Source organism: Pseudoliparis swirei, chromosome 3 (assembly GCF_029220125.1).
Source record: "Pseudoliparis swirei isolate HS2019 ecotype Mariana Trench chromosome 3, NWPU_hadal_v1, whole genome shotgun sequence".
Taxonomy (NCBI): domain Eukaryota; kingdom Metazoa; phylum Chordata; class Actinopteri; order Perciformes; family Liparidae; genus Pseudoliparis; species Pseudoliparis swirei.
Window position 1 is genome coordinate 21,411,063 of NC_079390.1, and position 19,795 is coordinate 21,430,857.

The 19,795-nt window shown below is 42.8% G+C and overlaps 1 protein-coding gene across 1 annotated transcript in view; it reads right to left on the reverse strand.

The window, feature by feature from the left end:
• Nucleotides 1–19,795, reverse strand: part of sgcd (sarcoglycan, delta (dystrophin-associated glycoprotein)) — a 117,738-nt gene that overhangs the window by 17,047 nt on the left and 80,896 nt on the right. Inside the window, exon 6 of the mRNA XM_056443936.1 lies at nucleotides 6,557–6,629. Within this exon, the coding sequence (XP_056299911.1) occupies nucleotides 6,557–6,629 (73 nt within the window). The remainder of the gene's footprint in view (nucleotides 1–6,556; nucleotides 6,630–19,795) is intronic.

Here is a 19,795-nt window from a genome sequence, read left to right on the forward strand (position 1 = left end):
AGAGCTCCAATGTGTGTTTTATTTGATTTGTTGGTTTTAAGTTTTATTTGTTTTTTAAACTCTTTTCTTTTAATGAACACATTCAGAGTCGGAGTTTTAAACGTAAATGGAGCGAGGGACAGTAAGAAGAGAACATCAATTTATGAATTTAACAAGATGAAGGCCAACGATGTTCTCTTCTTACAAGAGACGCAGCGACAGCACCAACGAGGCGGACTGGAGGAGGGAGTGGGGGAAGTCCTTCTGAGCCACAACACCAACCTCAGCGGAGGTGGGCTTCCTCTTCTCCAGGGCTTTCAGCCCGCGGTCACTGGAGGTCAAACACATCGTGGAGGAGGCTGTTCTTTGTGAAAGCACGGTTCGACCTTTTTAACGTGGTTTTTATAAATATCTATGCTCCAACAACTGGGACAGAGAGGCAGCTGTTTTTATCCAAACTTAATGATGTTTTAAATGACTGTGCCTCGGAGGATTTTATTCTTGGGAGGGGATTTTAACTGCACAGAGGATGATTTTAATGACAGAAACCACACAGAGCCACATCCAGCTTCACAGCAGGTGCTGAGGAGGCTGGTCCATTCTCACGGCCTGGTGGACGTGTGGAGAAGGATGCATCCGGACTGCCGACAGTACACATGGTCCCACGTTAGGGAGGGAAGGATCTCCTCAGCCAGGTTAGACCGTATTTATGTTTTTAAGCACCATTTTAATATTTTTAAAATGTGCAGCATTGTTCCGGCTGGTTTTACTGATCACTCTTTGGTTTTATGTCATGTTTTTATTAGGAATTTTTTACCCAGGAGCGCATATTGGCATTTTAATACAGTTTTAACTTTCGATAGGAATTTTAGAGAGGTGTTGTTTTATTTTGGGGCATTTTTAGGCTGAGGAAGAGTGATTTTAATAATCTTAGGCAGTGGTGGGACCGTGGTAAGGTGGAAATTAAGCTCCTTTGTCAGCAGCACACTTTCAACGTCACTAGAGATGTCACCAGATCTATGAAGGACCTGGAGACTGAGATAGTGGACCTAGAAAGTTTAAGCGAGTCCACAGGAGATCGAGGACATATTGAAGTCCTCAAAAGTAAAAAGGCGGCTCTCCGACCTGTTCAAGTAAAAGTGCAAGGCGCACTGGTCAGGTCCCGATTCCAGACCATCGCGGAGATGGACACTCCCTCTAGCTTCTTCTTCGGCCTGGAGAAGAGGAGTGGGCAGGCGAGTGATCCACTCACTGCTGACGGACGAGGGCAGTCGGTTGTGGAGCCAAGCCAGATCCGGAAGCGAGCGGTGGGGTTTTACTCCTCCCTTTATGCCACTGAGTATAGGGAGGAGGGAGAGTCGGCGGAGGGGCTCTGTGGGAGCTGCCTCAGGTCTCCGAGGAGACTAATGAGGAGCTCGACAGACCCATAACCCCAAGAGCTGGAAGCTGCCCTGCAGGAATGCAGGAGGGCGCGCCCCCGGAATCGACGGCCTCCCCGCTGAATTCTACAAGAAATACTGGGATGTCCTCGGAAGGGACATCCTAGACGTCTTCAATGAGAGTCTGGCCTCTGGTTCCATGCCGATGTCCTGTCGGAGGGCAGTGCTGACGCTACTGCCAAAGAAAGGAAACCCGCAGGACATCGGTAACTGGCGCCCTGTGTCTCTGCTGTGTGTGGATTACAAGCTTCTGTCCAGGGTCCTCGCCTCCAGGCTGAGGGGAGCTATGGAGCAGGTCCTCCATCGGGACCAGACCTACTGTGTGCCCGGCAGGTCCATGGTGGACAACGTCCACCTCATTCGGGACGTTTTGGAGGTCTCCAGCTCGTTGGGTATGGACACTGGTCTGATTTCTCTAGATCAGGAAAAGGCTTTTGACCGCGTTGAACACGGCTTCCTCTGGAAAGTTCTGGGGAAGTTTGGGTTCAGCGCTGGCTTCATAGCTAAGATCAAGGTGTTGTACAGTAATGTTGAGAGTGTGCTGAAGATAAACGGCAGGCTGTGTGCTCCTTTTAGAGTGGGTAGAGGGTCCGGCAGGGCTGTGCTCTGTCCGGGATGCTCTACGCACTCTCCTCGAGCCCTCCTCATTAAAATACGCTCTAGCCTACATGGTTTGGTTTTACCTGGTTTTAGTAAAGGAATGATTTTATCGGCATATGCCGACGACGTTGTTGTTTTTATCAAGAATCAAAATGATGTAAACCTTTTAAATCGAATAGTACAGCATTTTAGCACGGCATCATCAGCGAGGTGAACTGGAAGAAAAGCGAAGCCCTCGCTGTGGGGAGTGGCGTGGCGCCTCCGGTTCTTCCACAAAAGCTCATATGGAAAAGGACGGTTTTAAATATTTAGGAATATACCTGGGAAACCGAGCATGGTCCAGAAGAACTGGGAGGCGTCACAGAGAAGATAGAGGAAACTTTCCAAGTGGAAGTGGCTGCTCCCCAGATGTCTTTTAAGGTAGAGTACTGGTTTTAAACAATCTTATTGCATCCCAACTGTGGCACAGGTTGACCGTGTTAGACCCTCCTCTGGCTTCTTAGCCAACATACAAAAGAAGATGGTGGATTTCTTTTGGGAGGGTCTACACTGGGTGCCACAGGGGTGCTGTTTTAGCCAGAGAGGGGGGACAGGGCCTTGTCCACCTGGCCAGCCGGACGGCCACTTTTAGATTACAGTTTGTTCAGAAGTTTTTAACGACTCCGGGGTTTTTAGTGTGGCGAGACGTGGCCAGCTGCATCCTCAGACGTGCTGACAACCTGGGGCTGGATACTGCTCTGTTTTTAATAGACTCCAGCATTTTAAAACTAAGTGGGCTGCCTCCTTTTTATCAGGGTGTTTTTAAGTCGTGGGCCCTTTTTAAGCACGAAAGGTGCCCACAGTCTGACTCTCTGTTCTGGTTGTTGAGAGAACCATTAATTTATAATGCACGACTGGACATTAGCAGCAGACGCTGAGCGACCCCCCGGCCCTGGGCTCCCTGCTGGGGATGCATTCCGACCGGGTGGCGAGGAGGCTCCTGGAGCTGTGGAGGCAGAGGCTGACCGGGTTGGAGAGGAGCCTCCTCAACGACTACAGCCAGCAGAGAGCAGAGCCGGACCCTGCAGACCCCTTCCCAGACATCTCCCTCAGCCCGGGGCTAGGGGGACTCACCGGCCCCCTGCTAAGAACGAGCCACCCAAAAATCTGCACACTGAACAAAGCAGACAAGAAGACTTTGTATTTTAACCTCGTGAAGAGCATCAACAGGTCCAGACTGTGCAACAGACCGCCCACTGTGTGGTCAGAGAGACTTGGGCATGGAGGCCCTGGCCCGCAGTGGGGGGTCCTATACAAGCCTCCCCTAAAGAAAAGGACCGCTGACCTCCAGTGGCGGATTTTACACGGTGCTGTCGCGTCCAACGCTTTCATTTCGGTAATCAATCCTGCTGTCCTGAGCCAGTGCCCCTTCTGTGACCTCCGGGAGACTATTTACCATGTTTTTAACGAGTGTAAGAGACTTTTGAGTTTCTTCGCTCTTTTAACATTGGTTTTAGTCTTTTTAATGTGGCTTTTACAGAGAAGGTTTTTATCATGGGAGCTGCCTACAAAAAGACGGAAAAGAAAATGGCAGCTCCTTAATTTTTATCCGCGAAGCCAAAATGGCCATTTATTTAACTAGGAAGTCCCGGTGGAAAACAGAGAGGGGCAGGAAGCCAGGGCAGTGTGGCTCTGTAACATCAGAGCCAGACTCTGGCTGGAGTTCAGATTTTATAAACACATTGGAGACCTGGATGCTTTTAAACAACGCTGGTGTTTTAAAGATATTGTTTGTTCTGTGGTGGAAGAGGAGCTGGAGTTTGCACCACTTTTTATTAGGTAAAACATGTTTTTCTTTTGTTTTAAGGTTTTTTTGTTTTGTTTGTGTGCTTTTATTTTAACCAATTTGATTTTTTAAAACACTTTATTTTTAAAGAAATGTTGTAATGGAAAAAATGTAAATAAAGTCTTTTTTCAAAAATCAAAAAAAATCTCTCTCCCCCTCTCTCTCTTTCTCTCTCTCTCCCCTCTCTCCCTCTCCCCCTCTCTCTCCCTCTCTCCCTCTTTCTCTCCTGCTCTCTCTCCCTCCCTCTCTCCCCCTCTCTCTCCCTCTTTCTCTCTCTCTCCCTCTTTCTCTCCCTCTTTCTCTCCCTCTCTCCCCCTCTCTCTCTCCCTCTCTGTCTCCCGCTCTGAGTGACTGCCGTCACATCTGACAGCACAGCCTGGAAAACGATGACAAACAAGATGTTTACATCAAGGAGACTTCCTTGGCTCTCTACACAGAACTATACACACACAGACACACGCACACACACACACAATTTAATTTGACCTGTGACACCTGTCTGCCTTAAAGACACGGTCCACCCCAACACTTGTGATTATCAAACTCTCAGGGCTGGAAGGAGGCTGTAATTTGCTCCCTCATGTTCAAATGAAAACGGTGGTCAACGTGGATTGTCGTGTTGTCACCACTTAGGGGCAGAAGAAGTGGACAATTATGGGGTGTTTTTATTCAAGAGCGTGGTCTTTGAGAGCAAGACAGATGATCATGTAAATATCGTCGCACTCAAAGAGCGCCCGCTTGCACTTGAATTTGCTTCTGCTGACCGTATGCTTGTGTTATACTGTATATATACATATATATATATATGTATATATATTGTATTATATATATATTATATTGTTGCTTGCAGCCCTGATTCATTATCACCTTTTATAAGTCCTCATGATCCCACGGAGAAACATCCTCATCAACTATGCCATGGCCCTGCTGAGACTCCGCCCACTCCTCCTCTCTACCTCCATCTGCCTGATGGATCACGGAGGTCTGGATCGTGGTCCATGCCGACTACCAACTATTCATACACTCTGTCATACTCATTGATTGTGTTGTTACTGTGTTTTAATTTGTGTATAATGATTCCTTCTGGTCACATGACATATATTACACCTGCCCATCCTGGAGAGGGATCCTCCTCTGTTGCTCTCCTGAAGGGTTCTTCCCTTTTTTCCCTGTGAAGGGTTGTTTTTGGAGTTTTTCTTAATCCGATGTCAGGTTTTGGGACAGGGATGTCTATGTGTACAGATTGTGAAGCACTCTGAGACAAATTTGTAATTTGTGAAAATGGGCGATACAAATAAACTGAATTGAATTGAATCCCATTGGTGTTGTGTGTGTGTGTGTGTGTGTGCCCTCTGAGGACTGTAATGGTAATATATAGTACTGTCATGTTATGGGAAAATGGAGCTACAGTGATCAGGAGTTTTATGGAAGAGTGATTTAGTGTAGCGGGAAAATCCGGAGCAGACCAGCCTGCTATCGGAAAATCAATGGCATTCCGGACTGGGGAGTTCGGGTAAGCAGATACAACGTCTCTGGGTCTCAATCCAGATAAGGAGCTGACCCCTCCGGACAGAGGAGAGGAAAGTTCTCGAACAAACCGGACTCGGCACTTTTGTTGATTTGAATCTCGTGTCACAGAGTTTCCATGAGCAGTTGTGTCATAACGTTCCTTCTTGCAAGAAAATACAACGAATAAAGGCAACTTTGATTCAGAGACGTCGTTCACCCTCTCCCGATTGACCGAGAAAATCTTCCGTTTGGTCTCCGCCAACTCCGAAGAAAAAATATGGGCTTTTTTTTTTAGCTGCCATACTTTCCACTTTGTTCTCCAGCTGGTCTCTAATGGCGTCAGTCTGCTTTCCGATGTTCATCCGAGCTCGACTGCTAGAAACCAGCTGCCTGTTGAGGCTGGAGACGAGGTTGATTGACAGTTTTGGAAGTAAGGAGGGACTTGTTTCCTCATTCAAAGGACTCATGATCACAGTAACCACATAATCATTTGATTTACTATTCTTTGAATAAACTAATATCGAATAGCTGTGGCTTTTATGGTCGCGGATGGATGACGCATACGTTCTGTAATGGATGAAACTGGATTCATGAACTATTGAAAAAGACATCAACATGCTGTAAACCCAGAGCAAGATGGCCTTTAGTTCCTCTCTGCTTCTCTTTACTCCTCTCTCCCTCTCTCTCTCTCTCTCTCTCTCTCTCTCTCTCTCTCGCGTCTTACGCCTCTTTGCTTCATCTCCCTTTACAACAGGATGTTCGGCTCTGATGTCAATGCACATTTGATGTTGATTTGGAAGTGAAGAGGGACTGATAGAAAAGGGAAGGGATGGTGGGGAGGGGTGAGGTATCTGTAGCCAGAGATGGACCCATCCATTTAAAGTCTATATTATACTCCATCAATAGTATTATATACATATTAAATAACGGCACATATCTAGAGGAGATTAAAAGAATATGTCAGTTTTCTTGACAAATGACTTCTATGATTAGCTGGTTATTAAATTAATGATAGTGTTTTTTTATGACTAATGGCTTCAGCTCTACTCGGATCACATATACTTACTGTAACGTAAAAATGTATTTGTGTGTTCTTAAGCAGGTGATTATTTCTTTCAGGTATGTTTGTGTTTTTCGAATGCCATATGTGAGATATGTTTTGATTTATTGCTCACGTTGTGATATCAACCAGACGCGGACTCACCTCAGCTCTTTGAAAGGCTCCGCCCTGACGTGTGGCGTCTCCACCGATTTGCTGAACACGGCTCCTTCGGCCCCTGAAACCACGGAAACAAAACGTCAGACGGGAACCAACACCCGGACCCCTCCTGTACGATCAATGGACATCGTCTGTGAGACTCGGACAATCCATCCACGCCTCTCCGGAGAGCTCCCCCTCCTCACCTCGCCGCACCGATAGCTCAGACTCGCACGCGTTTGATACGCAAGAATACTTTTAAAATATATTTTTAAACCAAAAAAACAAAATATTTCATCACGAGGCAAAAGGAAGTGAGCGATTTTGGGGTTCTCTAACAACACGCAGGGCGGTACACGAGTGCTGCCCAACTGTATTCATGAAAATATCATCAAATTTGTAATATTGTGACCATAGACACTTTCTTTTGTGGAAAATCCAGCAAATATGATTTTTTTAGGACAAATCCACTTTCTACAGGCTAGAAATCAGTTTAACCCTCCTGTTACCTTTACATTTACTGACATATTTTACCCGTGGGGTCAATTTGACCCCAGCAATTAAAACCTCCAGAAAATTATTAGAATTAATATTGTTTCCCAAGTTTAAGTGTGAGGTACTTTATGTTTGTTTGTTGACTACCTAAATAGCCCTTTAAATATATAAAAAAGTTGATATTTCTTATATCTTTGACACAGTGAAAAACAGCCTGGGGTCAAATTGACCCCAAAGAACACCGACGTTAAACATTGAATAGGGTCAAATTGACCCGAAAGGCAACAGGAGGGTTAAGCGCATAAAAACAAGAACATTCTGCTTTGAGGCAGTAAAGTGATGAAAGCAACAGGTATTCATGAAAATATCATCAAACTTGTAAGTTGTGTCCTTAGACACTTTCTTTTGTGGAAAATCCACAAAAAAAGTAGTCTTTTGAAAAATCCACTTTAGGTCTCTGCTCATCTTGAAGGTCAGTTTAAAGCACACACACAAGTGATGAAAGCATCAGTCATGAACATATCATCAAACTTATAAGTATTGTCTCCTTAGACACTTTATTTTGGGAAAAATCCAGAAAATGTTGCAAAAAAGGCGAACCCATCTACTTCATGGTCAGTAGTGACCTTTAACCTCTAATAAATGATATGCTTCTTATTCTACACAAACAATAAAAACCATAATTAGACTATTAAAAAAATGTACACAAAATTTAGTAATTTCTTATTTTCTTAAGCATTTTTGTCCTGTACAAATATGTAATGATGCCTGCTGGGTAAATTTCCTGTGAATGTTGTCTATTGCCAGGTTTCTATGTGATCATGTGTGCGTGTGCATCATCGCTCAGTAACGAGTGTGCAGGGCCTCTCATAATAGCCCGCACCGGGGCCCGTGGCCCCTGACACAGTTCAACTGGCAGTTCAAAACAACATAATGAAATATGAAATATGGAATATGCTCCCTTCCCTGTGACAGGCCAGTGTTTTACTGCTCAGACGAATGGGTTTCCATCTCTTTTATTCATAACCTCTCTTGTGGCCGGTGAGGCGACTCTCCATGAGGGCATTATAAATCTCTATACGCTTGAAAAACCTGTTTCATCGAGTTCAAATAGCCGCCCAAAGAAAAACATGATCATATTTAGTCGGGACAAGAGAACGAGATTCACAATCATACTGGCTTTTATTAAACATTAGTTAGGCCCCGCCCCCCCTCACGCTCCCTTAAACCTATGAATTGAACTATCTGTTGTACTGATGCCTTTGTAGAATACATAATGAGTGGGGAACATTGGTATGGACGTCATGAAGCGCAGAAGTAGTTATGCTAGTCATAACATTGTGCAGCCACATCATTTAAAATAACAACTCTCTCTTGTTTAAATCGTTTCTGCGCGAGCCAACGGGACAGATTTAGCTGTGGCGGAACAACTTTGACAAGTTTGAGCATTTTTCAGTTAAAAAGGTATTTAATGGGCGAGTTTCCCTCGTCTCCCCTGAGACATTCACAACATTTCAGTCCTTCCAGGGAGCTCTTCATAACACAGCTCCACCTGTCAAAAGAGTGTCAGGGAAATACAATATCTTCATGCAAAGTGGGGCTGTGGGATAGAAACATGCCCTCCTCTCCTCTTTGTTTTTGAATTGAACTCTTGTTCTATACTGTCTGTAAATATACATCAAGGATCACCAAACAAAACGTACAAGCTATGGCGTTGAACGTTTGTCAAACATATGACGGGTGTAATAACTCGGTAATTACCGAAGTACCGCGATCCAATTTTTTTTGCAGTACGCAAAAATATGCCGAACATTTCAGAATCTGATTAATTTCCCTGGTTGTTGATTCAAATCAACAACAACAACACAAAACACTGGGCTCACAAAAGAAAGAAAACAATCTCCATCCCTCGTAGCTCATGAAAGCTGCGGTGACATTTAAATACGTGTTCAGTCGGTTAGAGCCGGAGTACAGAGAGCGGGATGTAAAGTGAAGTGGAGGCCTCGGCGCAGCGAGGCGAGAGGAGATAAAACAGAAGTCTCGCATTTGAAATCTCGGCTCTCGGTCGGAGTAACAAGAACAAAAGGCTCTTCACTTTGCGTCTGGATGTCACTCCGCCTTACATCGCCAGTTAAAAAGATACAAAGTCATTTCATTCACACCAGCATTAATATCGCCCCCGCATAGGATGTTCAACCACAATGATGCAGTCAGCAGACCATCTTTATATTTAATTATTATTTGAGTTTTTATGGTACAACAAAAAACACATCCTGGATATGTTGTAATCTAAAGGGTTATTTGAGTTATACATTGATGAATGATTATGTAATCTTTGTCATCTGTTGTTCGGTATGCAAAGATATTGCATGAACTCTTTCCGTGGAGATTGCGCCACACAGAGCGGCACGATCCAAAACTCTGGCATATTAAAAAACGCTCTGTGACACAATCATGATTACAAATAACAACAACAACAACACCATGTTATTGAATAGGACTGAATTGATCCTGAAGCCATAAGGGAAGTAATTAAATTTGCTGAAATGAGCTCAACCTTTAACGTCACTGCAGTCTTTCATGCAACCAAATATATATATATTTTTTTAACTATTCATAGCATTATGCATTTAAAGTGTTGCCGTTCGGTAATTACATCTTAATATCGTGTTTTTTGAACTGCGGCTCGGTCGATGCACGTCGCCACCCTTATGCATAATAATCTATTCATCAACGTTGATTTTTACTTGACAGATTTTTTTGACCTCATGATGCACATTTAGAGTACCTCGGTCACAATGATGTGATACAAACAAATATGAGGTAATGTATTCAATATGTGCATGTGTATATGAGGTTTGTAATTCATATTATTGGATACTAGATTGTTGAATCTCTTTAAAAAAGCAATATCAGTATTGATCAGTTGTGTGTTGGAGATCAGAATCGACATTGAATGTCACAGATTATTGATTTTTGGGACTGCAGATGTTCATATTTGTGCCCTTGTTGTCTATATTTGTATTCCGACTCCACCTCTGTGAATAAAACGTGATCTATCTGATTTTCCCGCTCACGGGCCCCACATGAATACTGAGCAGACAGCAGCGATACGTCTCCGCGCTGACATGTTCATGGACCAGGGGGGGGGGGGGGGAATAAATGATGCCATTAAAGATGAATGTGTCTGTGTGAGCAGCTGTGTGTCCATGTGCATTTGTGTGTGTGTGTGTGTGTGTGTGTGTGTTTATGAGGCGGTAGTCAGACCAGGGGTGGATGTCATCAGTTGTGGCCTGAAGTATCTCAGAGGTGATGAAATACTGAGATCCACACGGCACAGAGGAAACTCCCTCCAGGAAAGATTCTAATGATTGGTGGTGGTCCGGGCAATAATGAAAAAATCTATATATACAGGACTGTCTCAGAAAATTAGAATATTGTGATAAAGTTCTTTATTTTCTGTAATGCAATTAAAAAAACAAAAATGTCATGCATTCTGGATTCATTACAAATCAACTGAAATATTGCAAGCCTTTTATTCTTTTAATATTGCTGATTATGGCTTACAGCTTAAGAAAACTCTAAAATCCTATCTCATAAAATTTTAATATTTCCTCAGACCAAGTAAAAAAAAGATTTATAACAGCTGAGTGTTTGTCAAGGCTCAGGAAACCCTTGCAGGTGTTTCGAGTTAATTAGACAATTCAAGTGATTTGTTTAATACCCTACTAGTATACTTTTTCATGATATTCTAATATTTAGAGATAGGATATTTGAGTTTTCTTAAGCTGTAAGCCATAATCAGCAATAAATCAGAATAAAAGGCTTGCAATATTTCAGTTGATTTGTAATGAATCCAGAATGCATGACATTTTTGTTTTTTTAATTGCATTACAGAAAATAAAGAACTTCATCACAATATTCTAATTTTCTGAGACAGTCCTGTATATGTAAATAAATCCTTCATTTATCTGTCTCCAACAATAGTAGTCAAGGATATACTAGTGCACAGATGTAGCCATAGTTTATTCAAGAACATGTCAAATGTGTCTTCCTTTGGTAAATTAAAGCGGAGACCGGCGGTGCAAAGGGAAAAAATCTAACTTTAAAAATAATTTATATTCTGCATTTTGAAAAGACGTATCTTGTTGAGGCGTGAAGAACAGTGTTAGGACGTCACATCCGCTCAGCCGCTGCTTCATTCATGAGTCACAGTGTCTTCTTATTACTCGGGGAAACTGAACACGTCATTACAACCTTCTTCAAGTGAAGAAAGAGTTTGTATTGTTGAATATGATTTAGATCCTTTTCTCTGGAAAAAAATTATTTTTACAATCTTTTAGCAATCAATACGCTGTTGTTTTAAAGGTACACATACTAGTTGTAGCACTAGATGTGTATCAGTGGTTTCTAGTGGTCAACTTTAAAAGAAACTCAAAGAAATCTCAGCAAAGCCATCCTAGATCCCTCTCAAATGACAGACATTTTATTAATCGGCCTTAATGCTTATTCTGAAAAATAATTTCCCGATTAATCGCTCACACATTTTTGTTTAAATACATGAATTGTATTTAAAAAATATCATATTTCCAATTTTTGAAGCTCTCGCTTCATAATTAAAGTCACTTTTCTTGCAGGTGTTGCAAAATTTATACAAGCACGGGCACGCAGAAACTAAAACTTGAATATTAATTGTCGCATTACTCCCCGACACACGTGAGCTGGATTAGCATGCGCAGTCACACAGCTATCTGTAAGGCACTTAGTGTAGATGTATGTTTTAAAAACAGAAGCACTAATGGAAGAGAAGAGTCCTGCTGCATGTAATTAACCGGTGGCGACACGACTCTAAATGAAGTCGTGTTTAATTCACGGATGTAAATGATGACCGTTCGGCACGATCACAGTCACAAAGAAGACTTGAAGCTTTTCAGAAGAAATTCGACAGCTGGGGAGAAAAATAATCTGAGATGATTGGTATTCAAAGATATTGCATGAACTCTTTCCGTGGAGATTATACCACACAGAGGAGCACGATCCAAAACGGGGAGCGAAAAAGAATCTGAGATGATTGTCGGGTTGTCTAATCTGGTGACTGACCGGACGTATGGCTCTCCTCTTGTGTGAGGAACCCCCCTCAATCTGCTGGATGAGGCAGATTTGTGATGTTCTGTGTGTTCTGTGGTGATTTTGTGATAAAGTGTTTTAATTTACCATCATCGGGTTTCCCACTTTCCCCCTCTGATTGGTGATATTCTACATTTCCCAGAATGGCTTGAAAACTGAGAGAAAAGGTTGTCGCCGGTAACCGTGGACACAAAAATAGCGTCGTGAGCGATTCTCCGGCAGGCTCGCCGTATCCCGGTTATCAAAAATAACAATACATTTTAACGCTGTGTTCACGCTGTTTGCAGCTCCACTTTCGGTGATGCATCTCTTCCTGTTTGAATGTTCAGTAAATTAACACTTTGAAGTCCGTGAGTGCAGTTTGATACCAAATCTAACTGTTGTGTGTGTGGTCATGTTAAGGATGAAAAAGTGGAAATAGTAGCTGTTTATAAAATATGTGTGAAGGCTCACTTTAGACTAATATATCTGGACATGCCTTATCTTCAGTTTTTAATACCACCTGTTCTGTGAGTCTTTATTTTTGTGTATACACTCAAACGTGAACATACTTGTACAGAAATGCAATGAAATTAACTTAAATATGTTGATGTTGTGAACCAATTAAAGTTATGTTTTGTATTTTTTTTGAACTGTTAAGAATGGATACAATCTGGTATGTTGAGGTCACTGTGCTGTCGTGATGCTTAACATGAAGTCATGTCAGTAAAGTCGGACACTATTCAGGGATGTTAGCTTTTTCCGTAATGCATTTTGACTGGGAATGCTTCCTTTAATCAAAAATAAATGCAAAATATTGTGAAGATGAACATTTACAAAGTGTCTGGATCCACGCTCGCCGGTTCTTAGATGTTTAAAAGAATACAAGTTAAGTTTTTTCTGACACTGGTGCACCTGGAAATGTCTCATTGTTGTCTCAATCCAAAATGATTTAAACTTTTATCAGTCTGGTCATTAAACTGCACCTTTTTAACTGAATGTAGCATTATAACTCAGAATGCTGACATTTAGCGTTTAGCTTGTTGGAATGCTAATATATACTATTTAGAAAGTAACATTTGGCCTATTTTCAGCTAATGTTTAATATTTAATATGTAACGTATATCCTGTCAGCTTGCTTAGAATGTTTAGTATTGCACTTTTAGCGAATTAATATTCAGTCTGTTAAGTCTGTTTATGCGGAAAGATTGAGGACAACACAACTAGCATGCTAATAGAGTTAGCAAACAGTCATATTTAGCATTCATAATTAAAGTTTTGACCTGTTGTCTGCGCTAGAAAACACATTAGGGGATTATACAAGTCATTACAATTCATCCTCTGGGGACCATGAGTTGTAATCCATCCGATAGTGCCTGATGGACCAAAACAATGACATCACCATGCTAGGAGACACTCAAATGACGACTAAATAAAGCCAACATGGAGCTCGTGCTCTTGGTGTAGCAGTCATTAGAAGAGACGACAGACTCCTGGAGGTGAATCATGCGGAAGAGCCGCCGTTTAATATTCATCCATTAAATAGTTCTCTCTCTTTTTCCCCATATCATCTTTTATTCTCATTCCATCATTTTCTCGCTCTCATTTCCTCCGCCTCAGAGTTCACAATAAACTTCCCTTTTGGGATTGCAGTCAGACTGGTGGTGTGTAGCCAGCAGCCCTTTCTGATAAATAGCCAGCCCCCCGCTGTGAAGCTTTGCCCTTTCTCCTTTGAATGGCACAAGCAAATCAACAGCTTCCACCTCAACAGTAAGTCCGTGCTGTCAGATAGAATACGCGGCCGGCGGATTAGAGGAAGTAAAGAGGGAGGAAGTCGGAGAGATCAAAGTCAGAGCTGAATGTGGAAGGAAAGGGGAGCGACACTGAGAAAAGGGGAGATGGAGAAATGGAGGGGGGAAAAGCAGAAAGGACAGGCCAAAGGGGGAAGAAAAAGGAGGAGAAAGAGAAGCTAACTGTGCCGTGAGCCCGGTGACAAATGGGTCTCTGTCGCTCAACTCAAGTTCCACTCGCTGGCGCGTACAGGAGGAGAGACGTGACACACTGCAGGTCAATCAATCATTCAGCGCGGGTCAAATCACCTGCCGACTTCTGCTTTTTCTTCTTGCTTTAAAAAAAAAAAATTGTACCTTCACCGACCTAAATATGCTGACCGAGCGCGAAAGACACCGCCACACCGGAGTGACAGGCGAGCCCCGACAGTGATGGGTGATACGGCGACAGACACTCGAACAACGCCGGTGGGGCATCGGTGACCGAGGACAGCGTCGGCGGCAACATCCATCCTGGTCTGCACCCAGTGACGAGCTGTCATCCCACAGAGAATAATACAGAAGCAACAGTGTGTGTGTGTGTGTGTGTGTTTCTGGAAGCACTGCCAGTGGGTTTTTTGGAAGATCTCCGAGGAGGTCTTGATTGGGATTGAAACCATAGACCTGTTGGGCATTTTTTCTCTTCTTCAAATGACCAACTTATCTGGATTCTCCTGGCCCAGCGCCTCACATTTAAACGTCTCTTGCTCAGAGCCTGCCATTTAGTATTTCTTCGGTCTTTTCCGAACAGCAAATTAGCTCCATGGCAGTTTTGAATCTCGCCGACTGAGAAATGGATGCTAAACAAACAATAAGCGACAACGCTCTCGAGAGTTAACTTTAGTTTTATAGCCATCGTTTATAGCTCAGTTTTATGTTTTTGTCTTTTTGACTTTCTCAATGAATTACTGATCAGGCATGACACAAAGTAGCACTGACGATGCCTAATGTCTGCAACCAATGTGAATGATTTATCTTTACTGATAAACTATATCCCTCCGAGGTAGAATATGAAACTTACCACTTTCTATTCCGCATCTCTCTCTCTTCTAACACACACACACACACACACGTCATAGTCATAACCACCATAGTTGAGCGATATGAGCCAGGACAGTGGTAATCAGTCAGGGGACAAAGGCGATTAAATCGACTGCCACCTCCAAACCTCGACTCCGTCAACCCCCCCCTTTTACATTGTAATGTGTTCCGATTTAGATTTTCTTTTGATGTGTCATAGAGTCCAACCCTTTTTCAAATCAGCTTCAGATCCAAGAAGTTCCCTGAGGTTCTATCTTTGTATGAATGTCAGATACTGAGTCCAGCCAATTTGTGTTGTACACCCCGGTACTCAATGATAGGTCAATGCCATTCATGGGAATGCACTAGTGATTCCTCAAATGGCAATGTCCAACACTTTGGACCGATGCTGAAAAATCTCATTAGCAGGTGGATGGGTTCTAATTACATTTCGTACGGACATTCGTGGTGGCCCCAGGGGACATCGAGGTAACTGTGGTGACCCTCTGACATTTCATTAAGAAGCATCATCATTGTCCAAATTTCAAATTGTTCAAGACCTGAAAAAATAAAAGCACACTTCCCATCGTCCTCAGCTGCAATTTGCAATTAGCATGCTAACGCGCTAAACCAAGAGGGCGGACTTGACACACGTTATACCTAGCATTCGGTTTCTTTCCTTCAAAGAATTGCTAACGTGGCGTTGGACTCGCACAAAGAAAAGTATACTGAGCTACAAAGTGACATGAAATGTCATCCAAAAACTATTGGAAACATTTCTATATAAGTGATCATATTTAGAAAATTCCATATTTAATAGAAGTATGTATATATTTTTGTGAAAAAAAGAAAAAAAATCCATTATTTCATTATAATCCTGCGGTGTAAACATAGAAGTGACGTCATGTGTTGCATTACTTTCAAGTGTAAGTGGCAGTAGTGGCAATGTTATTGCACAAAGGGACATGAAAGTCATCCCATCATAGGGCAAACAAATATAAAGGCTAAATGATGAGCAGCAATGCAGAGAGGGGCACGGCGGCGTGCGGCGCAGACACAGCGGCGGCGACAGACCACGCTAAAGTGAGACGGGCACACAGGCAGATGGACATTACTGAGCACACCGTGGGCAACGTCCTTCAATTTCCAACCAAGATTGTAAAAGATAAGTTAAGAGCCTGAACCTTGATGTCCGCCTGCCTGTCTGTCTGCACGTGTTTGAAGGCTGCAGCCGGCGGTAATGAAGTCCTGAGCCTCTAATGGGAAAGAATGATAGCGAGCAGGACGTTTGATACTCCTCTGCAAAGAGGCCTGCTGGGGACATCCACTTCAAGAGTGTCGGGCCAAGCTGATTAGCAAGGCAGCGAGTGTGTGTGTGTGTGTGTGTGAGTGTGTGGCTATGTTTTTTTAAGCTCATTTCAGGTCATTTTTTTGCATACTGTGCATCTTAAAAATAATTCATACATAAAAAAGTTTCTGAATGCTCGCAGCAAAATAATTCTGATGAGTCTGCTGCAGCTGATTTAATTGTCATTTTTTATCCGTCCTGCTTTACTGAAAACGACACGTTACAGGCTGCGTTGTAACATATTAATTTAAAAAAATTAAAAGTAGAGGAGCCTTTCTCACTTTATATGGATATGCAATACTGGAAATACGATATGTATCGTGATATATTGTGATATTTTGATTAATTGAGATTTTAAAATGTAATTCGGGAAAACTGTCAATAGCATAAAAAAACACCACTGTATGCATAACACCTTTTTATTGTGAGAAGGTGCATATCTTTGTAAATTAAATAAAGTATTAAACTGTTAAACGTGTTAAACTGGTGTATGTTAATTGAGCAAAATCAATTTTTTACTTTTGGAATAATTATCAGATATTCAATCAACATATATAACGAGTTATTTCTCTTTTTCATTCTCATGAGACTGAATCATTTCAGCAGCAGTCAATCTGTCATACAATTCACCAAACTGAATAGAGTCTAATTTGTTTCTGTTAAATATTCCGACACTGATGTCGAAACCTGGTTTTGGAGCAGCGTGCGTCAACATCTATTTATGGCTGCATATGGATGTCTGGCTCATGCATGAGGAAACAACTTCATAATGACTTGGACTTAAAAAATAGACCCAAGCAGGCACACCACATAACCAGGGACTGATAAATATATATTTTTTAAAATGGCGTTAGCAGTATTTGTTCAGAGTTTAAATTTTTAATCGATGGTTGTACATCAAAAAAATTGATCAAACCAACAATTGGCCCACTATCTTCGTTACCCTGTGCTCCATGCACACAGGATGAAGAGAGGCAGTATCTTGACATTGAAAAGGTCTTAAGGGGGTAATTTTTCACCTCATATTTTAATTTAAGTATTACCCTTTAATGTTATGGCTCACTAACTATGACTGGTATGTACTTCACATCGCTGCTGAGCATTTTTCCGAGGAAAACTGAGTTTATGATTGATATCCTACCTTCCATTCATTTAGCTTTAGCATGAAAATAAACTCAGAGATTTTAATAATCAATCCATACACAGTGACCATTTAAACACCTTTATTTTTCAATAAAAGGTTCACTTCTCTGTACACTTGAACAATGGCTGGAGAGGCTGGTCCTGTGCTCATCTCAAAACCTGCTTACCACCCACACTCGACCCCCACCAATTCGCCTACCGCCAGAATAGATGTGCAGAAGATGCCATCGACACAGCGCTTCACTCCGCCCTCTCCCACCTTGACATTAAAAACACTTACGTGAGAATGATGTTCATTGATTTCAGTTCAGCATTCAACAACATCATCCCATTCAAACTGAATACCAAACTAGGTGACCGTGGGATCAACACCCCCCTCTGCAGCTGGATACTGTATTTCCTAACCAACAGACCCTTCCTCTATCCTCACTCTTAGCACTGGCGTTCCACAGGGCTGTGTGCTGGGTCCTCTCCTCTACTGCCTGTGCACCCACGACTGCACATGGTTACAACACTATCATCAAGTTTTCAGACGACACAACGGTGGTGGGCCTCATCAATAACAACGATGAGCCAGGAGGTCCGGCAACTGCCGCTGTGGTGCGCCAACAACCACCTTGTTGTGAAGATATGTGGTTGAATCTAAATGTTAGTGTCTAACATTAATTCTGGGTTTCACTAAGACCTGAGACACACAAACACCACGTCTGACATTATGATCTATTTTTATGTGCGACCTTCCACACCTCGCAGGTCACGCATCGGACAGACTGCTTCATCCGTGGCGCTGTTCTCAAAGCCGTTAATGGTTACAGGGGGTGGGGGGTGGAGGGAATCTGTCGAACCATTACTACCATTTCCTTTCATGTGCCTCTTAACCGCGGTGTAATCAGTCCTCATCTGCGGCTCAGTCGATGAGGAGTCGGCAGACTCGGATCGATGCGGCCCACCTGCATTCATTCGCACACCGCCCGCCGCATCTGCGCTCGCTCTTTACACCACTCTGTTCCTCCTTCCTCCTCTCGTCGCATCGCCTTCCTCTCGCTCTATTTGCCTCGTAAACATGTACAAACAGACTGCATGAGGGATCGATAAAACCCATCCTGAGGGTTTTATTTCGACTTCCTCCAGACAAAATATTACGCCTCCTCCATTCAAATTATTCCATCATTGCGGTTTCCAAAATTTGACCTCGGTGGTAAACTTACTTTATTCCTCTATATTTCTTTCCCTTCCCAATTGTCTTCCTTCTCGCCCACAGTATATTTATAACCTAATCTCATTTCCTTTATACTCCCTCCCCAAGGAGCCTTCTTCCATCCATTGCCTTTCCTACTTGCCTCCTGCTCTCCTCACCTCTCACCTTTTTAACCCTCGCATTATTCCATACATTCCTTCATTAATTTACTACTCACTTCTTTTCATCTTTATCTTCCTTCCCTGCTTCCTTTACTCTGTAATACCAATTTCATCCGAGGGTAATTTTTCATGTGCTCCTGTTCTTCTTCCCTTGTTTAGCCCTTTGTTTTCTTTCCTCCTTGCATTCATCCTCCACTCCCCTCTTGTCCTCATTTAGCTTCCCTCTGCCTCCTTCATTTCATTTCCACGCTCTTTCCATTCCTACTTGATTTTCTTTTCTATTTCTGCCTTTTTACTTTTTGCCACAATTTGGTATTTTACGCCACCGTTCCTTCCCCTCGTTTTCTTCTGACTTCTGTTCTTAGTTTACTCATCCCTCTTACCTATCTCCTCTGTCCTCATTGCATTCCTTTCTTCTTATTCAGCTTTTTTTCTTTCGTTCCCTAGCTCCCTCCATTTGTTTCAACGCCTCGTTTCTTCACTCCACTTCTTGATTCTGCATATCTCTCTCTGCCCTCCATGTTCCCTTTCTTCTTCTCCTTTGTTGCTCCTTTCCTCCCTCCCCTCCCCTCCTGCCCTCATTTCTCTGTTCCTTTCTCTCCGTCTCATTCCTTCCCTCTCTTTGCTCTCTCTCGCTCGTCCCTCCCTCCGTGTTTCTGTCGTCAGCAGCTGAGATCAATCAGGAACTTATGAAGCATGCAGCAGGATAAATCAGTGGTGTTTGGAGGCCTCATGAAGATTCACTTGATGGTATTTCATGGAGGCGAGCGAGTGCCACTGATAAGGAACAGCAGCATCGGAGACAGAATACTGGGGTGAGGAAGAGGAAGGGGAAACATGGGCAGAGAGAGAAATGTGTCGGATATAGAAAATCACCCCGGGTGAGCGGGGTAATTAAAACAAAGTAAAATTGGAGAAGAAAGATTAACAGTCTTTATAAACCCC